The following is a 15,702-nucleotide window of genomic DNA, read 5'->3' on the forward strand; positions in this document are numbered from 1 at the left end:
ACCATATCCCTGCTTGAATAATGCTAAAATAATAATAATAATGTCTGGAGCTATAGGAAGATCTGCCTTTCTGTTCAAGCCTGGGGAATGTGCAGTTTTCTTAACTCAGATACTGTCCTGTATTGTTCATTGTATTAGTTAACACTTGTTTATGAATTTCATTCATTCATTCAATAAATATTTATTAACGATCACTGTGTGAATGAAACTACATTAGGGGCTGGCAACACAAAGAATAGGGTTCTGTCCTTGTCCTTTAAGGCTCTCAGACTTAAAATTACTCAACCAGATTATTGTTACAACTTGTAACTCATCTTTGGTAACTCTCACCAAAAAAAAATATCAAAGGCAGAGACAGATCTCAGATTTTTATTTAAAAAAGTATTAAAGCATTAACCAAAAGCAAATTATTACTACATTTTATATAATGTGAAAATTATCTTTATTTTATTAATACTATATGTAGTAGCCTGATGATATGAACTGGAACCAGTCCATACAGGCTCAGGAAAGCCAACTGTTAACATTTCTTTCCATTGCCATGTTCAGTGACCTCACCTTGGTAGTCTGAATTCAGCTGTGCCTGTAATCCCAGCACTTGGGAGTGCTTCTACCATAGGAGTCAGGAAATACTATAAATCATGGCTTTTCCCCCAAGAACCCATGGTTAAACATTTACCAGCACACAATTGACTGGCACTTCAGTTCCAAGGAAAAGAGCTTTCTGGAGGCTGCCTTTGAAGGACTTTTCCTCAGATTTTCCTGAACTGTTAAGTTTCTCAATTGCCACATGTTATAACCTGCATATTGTTTCTATGACATTAGTTGGAGTTTGGAGTGGGGAAAGTCCAGATGAACTTCCTTCATTTACTGAGTTCGGAAGCCACCCATATCATCACCATTCACTGTCTAAACACCCCAAGGTGGACAAGCACACAAACAAGTGGCCCAGGATTGCCTATTGGTTTCAAGGGATGGAATGGCCAGATTTTTAAAGTAAATACTCTACTTGAACCTAAAGTGCTTTCAGATGACTGCAAGGTAAGAAAATGGCACTTTTAGAATTGTTCAGTATAACTGACTTAAAAGTGGTAAAACCATAAAATTAGGATAATTAGAGTAAGACTTTAATTACAAACTGCAGATACAGAAGGGTAGTAAGTTTTAATGTGCCTGACTTGTAACTGCATTTTTTAGAATCAATCATTTGTTTATATCATACCTTATCAACTTGTGTCATACCAATTGGTCCTAGATTTTTACATGCAAAACAGGTGTTAATATGTAAATTTAATTTTTATTCCCTATGTGAAATAATTATACCTGGATAGATGGATAGATAGACAGATAGATAAATGATAAATAGATAGTGTATTTGGATAAATATTTTCATGTGTTTTCACTGCTGTAATTCTACATCTCGTTATTGCATAAAAAGCAAGTTATAGAGGCAAGTAAGTTTTATTTCATTCTGTCAATCCCTGTACCTGATACCAAATATGGGTATAATTACATATTGACTGGCCCCACCAGTAAGTATTTGATTATAGCCTATTTTTTTTCCATTAAAACTAAATAATGGGGCCAGGCGTGATGGCTCATGCCTGTAATCCTAGCACTTTGGGAGGCCTAGGCAGTCAGATCACTTGAAGTCAAGAATTCAAGACCAGCCTGGCCAACGTGGTGAAACCCAGTCTCTAGTAAAAATATAAACATTAGCCAGGCATGGTGGCAGGTACCTGTGATCCCAGCTACTTGGGAGACTGAGGCAGGAGAATCACTTGAACCCAGGAGGCAGAAGTTGCATTGAGCCAAGATCGCACCACTGCATTCCACCCTGGGCGACAGAGTAAGACTCTGTCTCAAAAAAAAAAAAAAAAAATTAAATTAAATTAAATAATGGGGCTGGGTACTGTGGGGCACATCTGTAATCCCAGCACTTAGGGAGGCTGAGGTGGGTGGTTCACTTGAGGCCAAGAGTTTGAGACCAGCCTGGCCAACATAGAGAAAGTCCGTCTCTACTAAAAATACAAAAATTAGCCAGGCATGGTGGCACACGCCTATAATCCCAGCTACTCAGGAGGCTGAGCCGCAAGAATTGCTTGAACCTGGGAGGGAGAGGCTGCAGTGAGCCAAGATTGTGCCACCACACTCCAGCCTGGGCGACAGAGCGAGACTCTGTCTCAAAAAAAAATAAGACTTAATGAGTGAATCTAATGGTATTTTGTTATCATACCAAGTTTATGACTTTAGACAAGTAATTTATTTTCAATGAGCTTCAATTGCCTTAACTTTAAAATAAAATTTATCACTTAATCTCTAAAGTTCCTTCAAAATTTAAAATTTGTATCATGATAATTCTGTGAATAAGTGAATTAGCTCCTAAATAACAGCTCCACAAAACTCATCAATTGTGTTTCTCTGTTGTGTCTGGTTGAATCTTAATCATCGGATATTTTATGATATGTTTTTGTTCCATAGAATTTATTAGAAACAGAGGAGCATATACTAATAAGAGAAACAGAAAGCCGTGGAAGGAAGAGAAGAAAGAGGGAAACTATATAAATAGAGAGCTACAGAATGGGGGAGAAAAAAGAAACTTAGAAGATGATTGCACATAATTATAATTTTAATTATTTCTGACTGAGGTGATTCTGTTTATTTTCTACCTAAAATGCAGAGGTTGAAATAGCTCGTTCCCTTTTATCAAAGAAAAATATCCATCCTGAAGAATCAGTCCCAAATAAAGGAATACAGAACAGATGGTTATTACTCGTGTTAGGAATATTGCAGTCTTTTAATTCATATCTGGTCCAATGATTCACAGAGAGTTGAAGCAGAAGCCTGGCCTTAGCCTCTGGAAGTGAAAAATTAGAACACACAATGCCATCCTAAAGAAAGGAATAAACCCAGGTTTTCAATTAATAGTAGTAATTTTACCATTTATTGAGCATTGTTCTAGGCACTTTCCATTCATTATCTCTAATCCTTAAAACAAGTTCACATTATCTGTGAAAGGCATTGTCTACTAAAAGTGACTGCTAATGAAATGCATATGAAAGCATTTTGTTCTTATTTTACAGATTCAAGATGGCAGCTGGCATAAGGCAACATTTCTTTTTCACACCCAGGAACCTAATCAACTTCCAGTGATTGAAGTACAAAAACTTCCTCATCTCAAAACTGAACGAAAGTATTACATTGAAAGCAGTTCTGTATGCTTTCTGTAAAGTCTCTGAATGAGTTCCGAATTCAGGCTGTTGGCCAGGTAATTGCTGCAGAGGGAGAAATGAGACAGAAAGATACTGTCATTATGAAATGCATGTAATAAAGCATTGGCTAAATCTTAAAGAATCTCAGGAAGAACAGACTTCCTCCTAAGAAGGAGAAAAGGCATTTTTAAAGGACTATGATTGATAAAGTATTTAATTCTTTTAAAAATTATATTGATCTCAGCTTTTTTAGAGAATTCCCTAGAACTAAAAATGTATAAATATGGAATTCTTCAGGGTATCTTTTATTTTTGACTGAGTGCATAGTACCCATTAGACAGCTGGAGATGCAGAGCACTATGGAGCAATACTGGCTAATGCTTCCAAATGTGCACTGCTTCTGTCTAAAAATTACAAGCCACAGTCTAATATGCCTTATTTTCCAAAACACTAAGCTGTATTCAGGTCCCTGATGGGCATATACATCTTAGCCGGTGATACACTACCTCTTACGTGTTGCCTCTTTGTGTTGCTTGGTGCTCTTTTGAAAACAAGGTGCTTATGGCTTTCATAGACTATTTCCTTTTTCATCTTTACCACTCTTTAAAAGTGTATGTACTGGTTACATCAAGATATGTTTTGGTTGTTAGTACTTATTTTAAATTGTTTGGTCACACACTTAATAACACGTAAAACTATTTATGTGAAGTCCTTGTTTTATTTTAAAATTCTCTTTGTGTATATGGAATCAAAGCCAGCACATTGTAACCTGTGCTTGTACACAAAAGAATTGGGAGATTTCTTTGTTTTTATTTTTTAAATTGTTGTAAAAATTATTATAGGCCAGCTACATCTAGTAGTAGGTTTGGGGTAGAGATTGGGGGTTGTGCCATACTGTTTTTAAAGTTCACGATCATCTGGAATGATACTTTGTATATATATATTTTGTAAAGTTTTAATTCAGCAAATTTTTTTAAATTGCTGCTGTTTTAAATTATAAAAACTTTATATTTCTGCTTTGTAGAAATTATATGTTTTTGTAGTATTCATTGATTTTCTTTCACTGTACTTAAATCTAGTGTTAGTACTTAAAAAAATTTAATTTACCAGTCTTTAAAGCAACATTCAGGAAAAAAAAGTCTTTTCCCATTTAAAATAGGCTCAGCCAGTTCGATGTCTCCTTGTTATCGGAGAAATGTTAGTTCAATATTGAAAGAAAAATATTATACCTCTTGGTATCTAGAAAAGCTTGTTCATCCATTATAAATATATCTTTAGCCACAGCAAACCACACTTAACCTATCTATAATAAAAATGTGCTTTAAATCATTTTGGGTGGTATTTGTTTTTCCTCTTTTGTTGCAATATGCTTTTATTATTTATAATAGCCCATCTGGCATAGCCTTTCTGTGTTATGTATATCCATGTTGTTAAGAAGTATCTTTTATATACCTGCAAAAAGATTATAGGACCTATTTCCATGACAAAAATAAACTCTCACATATATGATCAAATGACTTTCAACAAGTGTGCCAATACCATTCAATGGAGAAAGGACAGTCTTTTCAACAAATGGTTCTGGGAAAACTGGATAGCCACATGCCACAGAATGATGTTGAACCCTTACCTTATATTACATACAAAAAGTAACTGAAAATGGGAGCAAATATCTAAACAAAAGAGCTAAAACTATAAAACTCTTAGAAGAACACATAGGAGAAAATCCTTCATGACATTGGATTTGGCAATGATTTCTTGGAATGACACCGAAAGCACAGTCAACAAGAGAAAAAAATAGATAAATTGAACTCTCTGAATATTAAAAATTCTCTGTGCATCAAAGAACACTATGAAGAAAATGAAGAAGCAGCCCAAGGAATATGATAAAATATTTGCAAACCATATATCTGATAAGGGATTAATATCCAGAGTATATAAAGAACTCCAGTGACTCGACAGTAGAAGAACCAGCAACCCAGTTTAAAGAATGGGCAAAGGACTTGAATAAACATTTCTCCAAAGATACAGAAATGGCCAATGAATAAAAAGATTCTGGCTGGGCACAGTGGTTCATGCCTGTAATCCCAACACTTTGGGAGGTTGAGGTGTGAGGATTGCTTGAGTCCAGCAGTTCAAGACCAGCCTGGGAAACATAGACATGATCTCTACAAAAAAATTTTCTAAAAATTAGCCAGGAGTGGTGGCACACATTTGTAGTCCTAGCTATTTAGGAGGCTGAAGCAGGAGCATCACTTGAGCCCAGGAAGTTGAAGTTGTGGTGAGCCATGATCACACCACTGCATTCTAGCCTGGGTGACAGAGTGAGACCCTGTCTCAAAAAAAAAAAAAAAGGAAAGAGAAGAGAAAATGCCCCCAAATCAATAGTCGTTGGGTAAATGCAAATCAAAACCACCAGGAGGTACCAATTCTGTGGTATAATGCAAAACTATATTTGCATTATCTCTGGTTCCTGGCACAGGGTTCCTAAGACTCTTGGAATTTTCTAAGTGAAAGGAGTGTCTTTTGTTGTTTATAATGAACTCTTTTCAATAACACCTGAGTTTATGTTAATAAGGTTTTTTTAGAGTGGGGCCCCTAATGAGCCTCAGGATGGAGCTGGTCCCCAGAAAGACCAAGTAATTAGAGGATTGAGACTTTCAATCCCACCTACTGACCCCTGGGATTAGGGGAGGGCAGGCCCTGGAGATGGAGCTCTGTAAAAATTCTTGAACAGTGAGATTTAGAGAGTTTTCTGTTTGGTGAACACATTAACTTGCTGGGAAGGTGATACGCCCAGTAGGGCATGGGAGCTCTGCACTACACTCCCCGTACTTTGCCCTGTGCATCTCTTTCAATGGTCTGTTCCTAAGTTATAATAAACTAGTAAACACAAGTACTAGTAATAATAAACTAGTAAACATAAATAAAGTGTTTCCCTGAGTTCTGTAAGCCATTCTAGCAAACTGTTGAACATGAGGGCAGCGTCATGGGAACCTACCACTTGTAGTTCATTGGTCAGAATTACAGATGGCCTCGGACTTGCAATTGGCATCTGAAGTGGGTACTGAACCCATTTATCTGTGGAATCTGATGCTAATTTCAGGCAGTGTCAGAATTGACTTTAATTGTTGGACATCCAAATTAGTGTCTGAAGAATTGGAGAACTGGTTGTTAGTTTTGGAAAGCACCCCAGAACTTTACATCCATTAGATGGCTATTTTAAAAATAAAAGGAAAATAACAAGTGTTCTCAAAGATGAGGAAAATTGAAAGCCCTGTGCATAGCTGGTGGGAATGTAAAATGGTACAACAATTGCACAGAATAGTTTGGTGGTTAAATAACTTTTTAAAAAGTTGTGTGTGTGGGTATATCTATGTATATGTATATATCTATGTATGTATAAAGCTATATATACATCTAGGTATATACCCAAAACAATTGAAAGCAGGGATTCAAATAAATACTTGTATATCAGTGTTTATGGGAAGCATTATTACAATAGCCAAAAGGGATAAAAAACCCAAATGTCGATAAATAGATGAACAGATAAACAAAATGTGGTATATACATACAATAGAATGTTATTCAGCCTTCGAAAGGAATGAAATTCTGTTATATGTTACAACATGGATGAACCTTGAAAATATTATGCTAAGTGAAATAAGCCAGACACAAAAGGACAAATAGTGTCTGATTCCACTTATATGAGGTACCAAGAATAGACAAATTCATACAGACAAAAAGTATAATAGAGGTTACCAGAGGCCAGAGGAAGTGGGAATGAGATGGGAACTATCCTTTTTTTAATGAGTGCAGAGTTTTTGTTTGGAATGACAATGTTTTGGAGATAGACAATGATGATGGTTGCATAACAATGTTAATGTACTTATTGCTACTGAATAATATGCTTTAAAATGATTAAAACAGTCAATTTTATGTTATGCATATTTTACCACAATTTTAAAAAATAGGGCCTTGGCGAAGATGTCTGTGTTTTCATTTGAAAAAGATAAAAATGGTTTTAAAATGAGCACAAAGGTTGAGTGTAAACTAAAGAAACCATATCCTACAATCTAGTTTCAGTCTACATGCTATACATTCTCTTCCAAAATAATAATAATAAGTCAGTTTGGACTTACATGATTTTTCTAGAGATCATTTAAGAAACATGTAGAGGACAGAAATGCCTTGCTTTATGTTTTAAGTGTGTTCCTAAAATATCAAATTTAAAGCAAATTTCAATCAACTTAATCATAGGCAGTATAGTAGTTAGAAGTGCTCTGAGAATTCACTGTGTGATTTGGGGTGTATCATTGTAGGTTCATTGTCTCAGTTTCTTCTCTGTAAAATAGGGATAATAAAAATGCTTATCTCATTTGGTTGTTGAGTGGATTCAAAAATGGAGAAATGCTTAAAACAGTGTCTGGCACAAAGTAATCACCATAAACATTAGTTGTTGCTATTTATTGCCATCATCATCATCATCATCGTTAAAGATTTAATAGTTCTATGATCATTATCACCAAAGAAGTTTGTGCTAAATCCCTTAATAAAATTATTCATCTTCTTTAAAGTCATGCTATCCCCATATTTTGTTGTATAAATATAGATTTTTATATATTATAATTACTATTTATTAAATATAAAGACTTTCTAAAAATGAAGTGCAGCATGTAATATATATAATTAAGAAAGGTGTTTTGTTTTTCTCCCCATTTGTATGTATTAATGTAAAAATTACAGTGGTTTGGCTGGGCACGGTAGCTCATGCCTGTAATCCCAGCACTTTGGGAGGCCGAGGCTGGCAGATCACCTGAGGTTGGGGGTTCCAAACTAGCCTGACCAACATGGAGAAACCCTCTCTCTACTAAAAATGCAAAAAATTAGCCGGGCATGGTGGCATATGCCTGTAATCCCAGCTACTTGGGAGGCTGAGGCAGAAGAATCACTTGAACCCGGGAGGCAAAGGTTGCAGTGAACCGAAATTGCACATTGCACTCCAACCTGGATGAAAAGAGTGAAACTCTGTCTCAAAAAAAAAGAAAAAAAAATTACAGTGGTTATTACAAAATAAATATCATGGACATTTTCTGTAATATGAAACCATAGCAAAAGGAATATTGAACTTAGAGGCAGAAAACATGAATTAAGTTTCAACTCTCCCATTTATTGGTTTGCAGTACTTGGGTAAGTGACTAATTCTCTGTTATTATCTGTATTGGAATAGAGAGAGAGAGTAGGTAGGTATATAGAGTTTGTGTGTGTGTGTGTGTGTGTGTGTGTGTGTATGTGTGTGTTTTCTTTTTTGTCTATATTAGGAAGTGTTTTTTTGGTCTGCTTGTCCTATCAATTACATGAGAGAAGGGTGTTGAAATCTCCAACCATAACTGGGTTTGCCTGTTTCTCACTTTTTCTTGCTTATACTTGTAATTAGTTGCATTCAAATTCACAGTTGTTATATCCTATAATGTTCTGGCCAATGTTTAACAGCCAGCTCACTAAGAGGGAAGAAAGAGACAATCCCTAATTTGTTAGCATTTGCCCATTTCCATGGTGTAAATACTTGTACCATGGCTGATTTCAAGCTACAAATAGATTACAGAACATGAAGATAGGAAGAGATAACATGTTGGGTCTAAGAAGCTAGTCCAAGTTGGCTTTAGCCCACCATTGGTATATCATCCTGTTAGAATGATTATTCTATCATTATGAAATATCCCTTTTCTCCTTATTACCTTAATGTTTACTTTTTCTATTGTTTGTATAATTATACCAGTTTTCTTTTGGTTAGTGTCTGCATGGCATATCTTTGTCCATCCTTTTATTTTTAACCTTTCTGCATCCTTACCTTTATTGTGTTTCTTGTAAGCAGCATGTCATTGTATTTTTATTTGTAATCAACGTTGGCACCTTTAGACTTATTTAGGGTATTTGGTCTGTTTACATTTAATGTAATAACTGTTACATTTACATTTAAACCTGTTCTCTTACTATTATTGTGTGTTCATCTCATCTCTGATTTGTTTCCTCTTTCCTCCTTTCTTGCCCTCCTTTTGAGTGGTAAAATATTTTTTTCTATATTTCCTCTTTTAGCTACTAGCCATACATTATTTTTATTTCCTTTTAGTGGCTACCCTAGAGACTACAGTGGTCACCTTCATATCCTTGACTTTTTAGAGGCTGTATAAATTAATACTTTTCATGATGGCTCATGCCTGTAATCCCAGCACTTTGGGAGGTCGAGGCAGGTGGATCCTTTGAGGTCAGGAGTTCAAGACTAGCCTGGCCAACATGGTGAAACCCTGTCTCTACTAAAAATACAAAAAAAAATTAGCCGGGTGTGGTGGTACACACCTGTAATCCCAGCTACTTGGGAGGCTGAGGCAGGAGAATTGTTTGAACCTGGGAAGTGGAGGTTACAGTGAGCCAAGATCACACCACTGCACTGCAGCCCAGGTGATGGAGTGATATTCCATCACCAAAAAAAAAAAAAAAATTAGTATTTTTCCACTTTTCAGACAATGCAAGCCCAGATCATGCTACTGCACTCCAGCCCAGGTGATGGAGTGAGACTCTATCTCAAAAATAAAATAAATAAATAAATAAACAAATAAATAATAAGTGCTTTTCCACTTTTCAGATAATTCAAGAATATTACTACACTTTAATTCCATTTATCTCTTCCTGACATTATGTGGCACTACTCTCTGTATTTTTATTATACATATATTTAAAACTCTAAATATTTTAAACTGACCATTTCGTTTTTTCTGCCTACTTATCCTTTTCTATGCTTTCTTTTTTGTTGTTTTTTAAAACATTTTTATTGATATATAACTGTTGGACATATTTTGGGAATGCATGTATTATTTGGGGGATACATATAATATTTTGATACATGTGTACAATGTGTAATGATCAAATTAAGGTAATAAGAACATCCATCACCTCAAACATTTATTTTTCCTTTGTGTTGGAAACTACTATTTTTAGTTGTTTGAAGAACCTCTATACTGTTTTCCATAATGGCTGTCCTACTTTACATTCCCACCAACAATGTATGAGCATTCCCCTTTCTCCTCATCTCCTTGCCAACATTTATGTCTTTTTTATAGTAACCATTCTAAATGGGATAAGATGATATTTCATTGCACTTTTGATTTGCATTTCCCTGATGATTAGTGATGTTGAGAATTTTTTCATATACCTGTTGGCCACTTGTGTATCTTTAGAGAAACATCTATTCAGCTCTTGTGCTGATTTTTTAATAGGATCATTGGGTTTTTTGCTATTGAGTTGGTCGAGTGCCTTAAATATTCTGGTTATTAGTCCCTTGTTGGATTGATCATTTTCAAATATTTTCTCTCATTCTGTGGGTTGTCTCTCTTCACTTTTTGTTGATTGTTTCCTTTGCTGCACAGAAACTTTTAGGCTTGATGTAATCCTATCTGTGTACTTTTGCTTTGTTACCTGTGCTTTTGAGGTCTTAGCCAAAAAATCTGTGCTTTTCTTGCCTTTGTTACCATGCAAATTACCATGTTATCTGGGATAATTTGCCTTCTGCTAGAGAACCTCTTTAAGTATTTCTTTTCACGGCAGATCTCATGTCCTGACCAAAATATAAGAGTTTGGCCCTCCTATGCAAGACTGGCAGGTTTCATAGTTTCAAAAATAAGTATAAGCTAAACCTTCAATATATGTCCTGTTGAGTGTAATTTTTTCCTTATTACCTATATATTAATTGGCTATGTTAGCTATGATGAAGTTGTTGTCACCTAAGCCTGGGTACACAATTATGCAATCTGTGTGCTTCAGATTCAGAGTCCTAGCATTGTTTAAAGCCAAGTTAGAAAAATGATACCTCTTTAGAGAAGAGCAACTGATGGGGAGTCTCAGCTGTCATCTTGGCTGTGCCTAGCAGTAGAATTTTAGAACTGCACGCAAGTACAAAACACAATCTCAGTAACAATCCATTAAAAAAATTGCATTTTATTAGGTATGGAGTTTAGAACAAATTTATGGTTGAAATGCAATAAAACTTTTCACTTTTTTTTTTCTTTTTTTTTTTTTTTTTGAGACAGAGTCTGGCTCTGCCACCCAGGCTGGAGTGCAATGGCATGATCTCAGCTCACTGCAACCTCCACCTCCCGGGTTCAAGTGATTCTCCTGCTTCAGTCTCCTGAGTAGCTGGGATTACAGACACCTGCCACCACGCCCGGCTAATTTTTGTATTTTTAACAGAGACGGGTTTTCGCCACATTGGCCAGGCTGGTCTTGAACTCCTGAGCTCAGGTGATCTGCCACCTCTCCTCCCCAAAGTGCTGGGATTACAGGCGTAAGCCACAGTACCTGGCCAACTTTTCATTTCTTGAAGCAAATAGTTGAAACTCAGTTTCATGAAAAGTGCATTCCTCATGAAGGTGTAAGGATCTTCCTTAACTACTAGGAAATAAAAACTTTATTTAAACTTTAATGATATTACATTTAATTTTTTCACTTAAGCATTTTCAGTACATAAAAGAGGTTCTCATTTAACTAATAATGCAAATTCCAAGATACTATATAAAACATTCACAGTTAAAATAATTTTCTCAAATCTTTACCACGTAATTCAATATGATCCAAAAATACTATGTTTTTTTTTTCAAGTCTTCATACAATGACAAAACAACTTTGTAGAAATATTTAAATTAGTAGGCATTAGCAAGTTTTCTGTTTGATAGTTGGAAAGCAAGAAATTTAAACAATCGGAATTTCTTGAGCTTGGGTTTTATAGCCAAATACTATTCTGGCTAGTAAAACTTGCTCCTTTTAAGCCTTGTGTTAAAGAGAAATAATAATAATAAATTGAAATTTTTTACAAAATTCTAAAACCTTTTTAGAAATAAATTTCACATACGTCTCTGCAGCAAATACTATGCCTTCTGTATCAGGTCCTGAATTTCTGTAGTGATTACCCAATTATTGGATCCTTATAGAGGAACATCAGTTAAGATTGAACCACCTAAATGTATGATGTATCTGTTTGATCCAAATAATGCTTTGCCAGTAATCAGTCCGGGCAATTCTTTGGAAATGGTTATTTGTGTGGTCATAATAGGTCCGTCCAAATCACGGTATAAGTCACTATCCCCTGTTAAAAATAATCGTACCCAGAACCAACCCGTAGTTTCTTCCCTCACCACTTACTTCTGTTCCCCAACCTTAGAACCCAAGCTCAGGAAAAGAATCTGGCTCTTTATCACCTGCAGGATGAAGAAGCGCAAGCTTCTCTGGAAGGCCTACGAAGCCTTGGTGACCTGATTTTTGATCACCTGTCAGCATTTTCTCTTTCCTATCAAAGTCAGCACTCTCCATCATATTTAAATATCTGTCCTAGTCTGTTCTCTGTTGCTAGAACAGAACACCACAGACTCAGAAATTTTTAAAAAGAAGAAATTTATTTCTCACAGTTCTGGAGGTTGGAAAGTTCAGAGCATGGTGCAAGTATCTAGTGAGGGTTATCCCGCATCAGAAGGTGAAAGCAATGATACAAGAGGCAACCTGGGCTGGATTTGTTTTACCAAAACTCAGTCACGTGATAACTAACCCACTTTCACGCTAAGATTAATCCATTCGTGAATGCTCTACCCTCTTAAACCAATCACCTCTTATTAGGCCCCTCCTCTCAACACTGTTGGGTTGGGGATTAGGTTTCCAACACATGGACTTTTGGGGTACACATTCAAACCACAACACTCTCTGATGTTCCCTGATCATACTCTACTTTCTCATTCCTATCTGGAAAGCTCTCCTGCCCTGTCCTCCCAGCCAACTCCCATTCATTCGAGCTCCTCAGAAAAACTTTCCTAACTTTCCTCACACAGGAATGCATGCTACTTACACTTAAGATCACATTCTATATTCTAATTTCTTGCTTCAGTGTTTCATTTTTGCTATTTTCATGTTTATCTCCCTTCACTGAACTGTGACCTCCTTGTAGGCAAATGGTAGATTTTAATACTTACAATCACTCAGCACAGCACAGTGTGTGATGCATAATAGGTGCTCAAGTCCTTCATGTTTTTACATTTTATTGTCATGTATCAGACACTGTACTCTGAGTTGTTGAGAAAAAAATGCAGGGTCCCTGAGAGCTTACTCTCTGGAGGAGAAACTGATGTTAATCAAGTGATAATACAAGTAAATACATAATTATTATAACTTGAAATAAGTACTCTAAACACACACACACAGACACACACACACACACACAAAACCATGATCTAGGTTGAGCATGGGGGAGGAGGAGAGGTCAAAAATGCTTCCCTAAGGAAGTAGTGCTTGACTTGCTTGCTATCTGAAGAACTAGTAATGAGAGAGAAAACTGGAGAGAAGATACAGGCCAGAATATGAGGGATCTTCACAAGGCTATAATAAGGATTTACTTCTTTATCCTAAAAGCAGAAATTAGGCATTGAAGGTTTTTAAGGAGGTGACTGACATTATCAGACTTTGATTTGTAACAATGCTCACACTGTACTTTGGAGAATGAATTGAAAAGAAAAATAATGATTGAATAAGTGAACATATTAATAAATTAACTAATATGTTAATTCTTCACTATGTTAACCTCATCTAATTGAAATTTGAATTTTAATACACTTCTGGTATAACACTGTGTAACTGAAACATAATGAGCTACATATGTAACTTCAAATTTTCTAATAGCCACATTAAAAAACATAAAAGCTCAGGCACAGTGGCTCAGGCCACCCAGCACTTTGGGAGGCTGAGGAGGCCAGATCACTTGAGGCCAGGAGTTCAAGACCAGCCTGGCCAACATGGCAAAATCTCATCTCTACCAAAAATACAAAAATTAGCCAGGTGTGGTGGTGCATGCCTATAATCCCAGTCACGCTGGAGGCTGAGGCACAAGAATCACTTGAACTCGGGAAGTGGAGGCTGCAGCGAGCCAAGATGGTGCCACTGCACTCCAGCTTGAGTGACAGAGCGAGATTCTGTCTCAAATAAACAAATAAAAAGAAACAAGTGAAATTAATGTTAACAACATACATAACATAATATATCCAAAATAATATCACTTCAACATGTAATCAATACAAAGGTATTATTGAGATGGTTTACATTCTTTTTTTAAATATACTAAGTCTTTGAAATCCAGTGTGTATCTTATGCTGACAGCACATCTCAATTTAGATAACTACGTTTCAAGTGCTCAGGAGTCACTATGGCCAATGGCTACCATATAGCAAAGTGCAGTTTTAATACCTTCACCCAGTGGTTCCCAAAGCTGCTTATACATCAAAAGTACCACCCAGATACACTTGTGAAAAATATAAATTGCCCAGAAACTCTCTCCATTTTGTTAAATACCTCTAGGGAGAGATCCAGAGATCTGTTTCTGATTAAGTACACCAGGTGATGCTGATGCAACAGTTCGTGGACAAGCATATGCAGTTTCTGAATTGCCTCAAAGTTGTGAATATAATGAAACATTTAGGCATCCTGGAAAAATTTGAGTAGTGTTATGGGAAGCCCAGAAGAAAGGATATTTGGGACACCCCTCAAATAATTTCACAAATTCTTTATAATACAGTATTGCTAAATAAAAAGTTCAATCTGGTAACTTCCGTTTTCTGAAAAGATAGCAAACTAACAAAGCTATTGTCTCCTGGAGTCTCCAAATCCATTCCTGAAGATGCCACATATATGGTGGGGCGGGGAGGGTGATAAATAATGAGCCTAACTAGGAAAATCTGAAAACCCTTAGGAGGTGAAAGGGAGTTGGGTCCATTGTGATGGAGAAAGGAAAGCCTGGAGGGATAAAGAGGGACACTAATGGAGGTAGAGGGTGGAATGAAAGGATAGAATCTCTGATTGTTCCCTTTTCTACCCTACATTAGCTTGGGTGGATCATGGCCCACCTCAACTCGAGATGGTTATAAAAACCAAAGTCAGCCTAACAAGTGTCCAAGGAGGCAGAAGAACACCAGGAAAACTGATAACTGTGCATACACGTTGGTTTAGAACAGTTCTCTTCTTCCCTCCACCCAAAAGTCTAGATGATTACCGCAGACGACAGCAGCTCTTGGAAATGGAATGGCAAAGTGGGAGTACTAGAAGTTAACCTGAGAGGCGTATGCTCTTCATAGGAGAGCAGACTGGGGCTAGTGGAGCCCGGATTGTAACACCAGAGGTTTTCTACCATGATGCTCATCGACTCTTCTGCTTACCCTCCACATTTGAAAGAATGACCAGAAGAGCTACAATCCAAGTCCTATGCTTTAGATCCTACCTTCCAAATATGAATTACAACTATGCTTGCTAATACTCTCAAAGGAATAGATCTCCAGAGAAAATATTATAAAATCTGGAGTGTAATTCCAAAAGATTTTTTAAAACTGGATAATTTATGCTGGAGGGACAGAATTAATGGGCAAAAAACTGAAGATTTTTAAATAAGTCAAAAGTCGGGCATGGTGGCTCA

General features: G+C 36.4%; 1 protein-coding gene across 1 annotated transcript in view; it reads left to right on the plus strand.

The window, feature by feature from the left end:
• COL24A1 (collagen, type XXIV, alpha 1) overlaps window positions 1-3,230 on the plus strand; it is a 438,816-nt gene extending 435,586 nt beyond the window's left edge. The window contains exon 63 of the mRNA XM_011982146.1: window positions 3,084-3,230. Coding sequence (XP_011837536.1) covers window positions 3,084-3,230 — 147 coding nt within the window. The remainder of the gene's footprint in view (window positions 1-3,083) is intronic.
• The last annotated feature ends 12,472 nt before the right edge of the window (window positions 3,231-15,702 follow it).

This window comes from Mandrillus leucophaeus, unplaced genomic scaffold (assembly GCF_000951045.1).
Source record: "Mandrillus leucophaeus isolate KB7577 unplaced genomic scaffold, Mleu.le_1.0 Scaffold235, whole genome shotgun sequence".
Lineage (NCBI taxonomy): Eukaryota > Metazoa > Chordata > Mammalia > Primates > Cercopithecidae > Mandrillus > Mandrillus leucophaeus.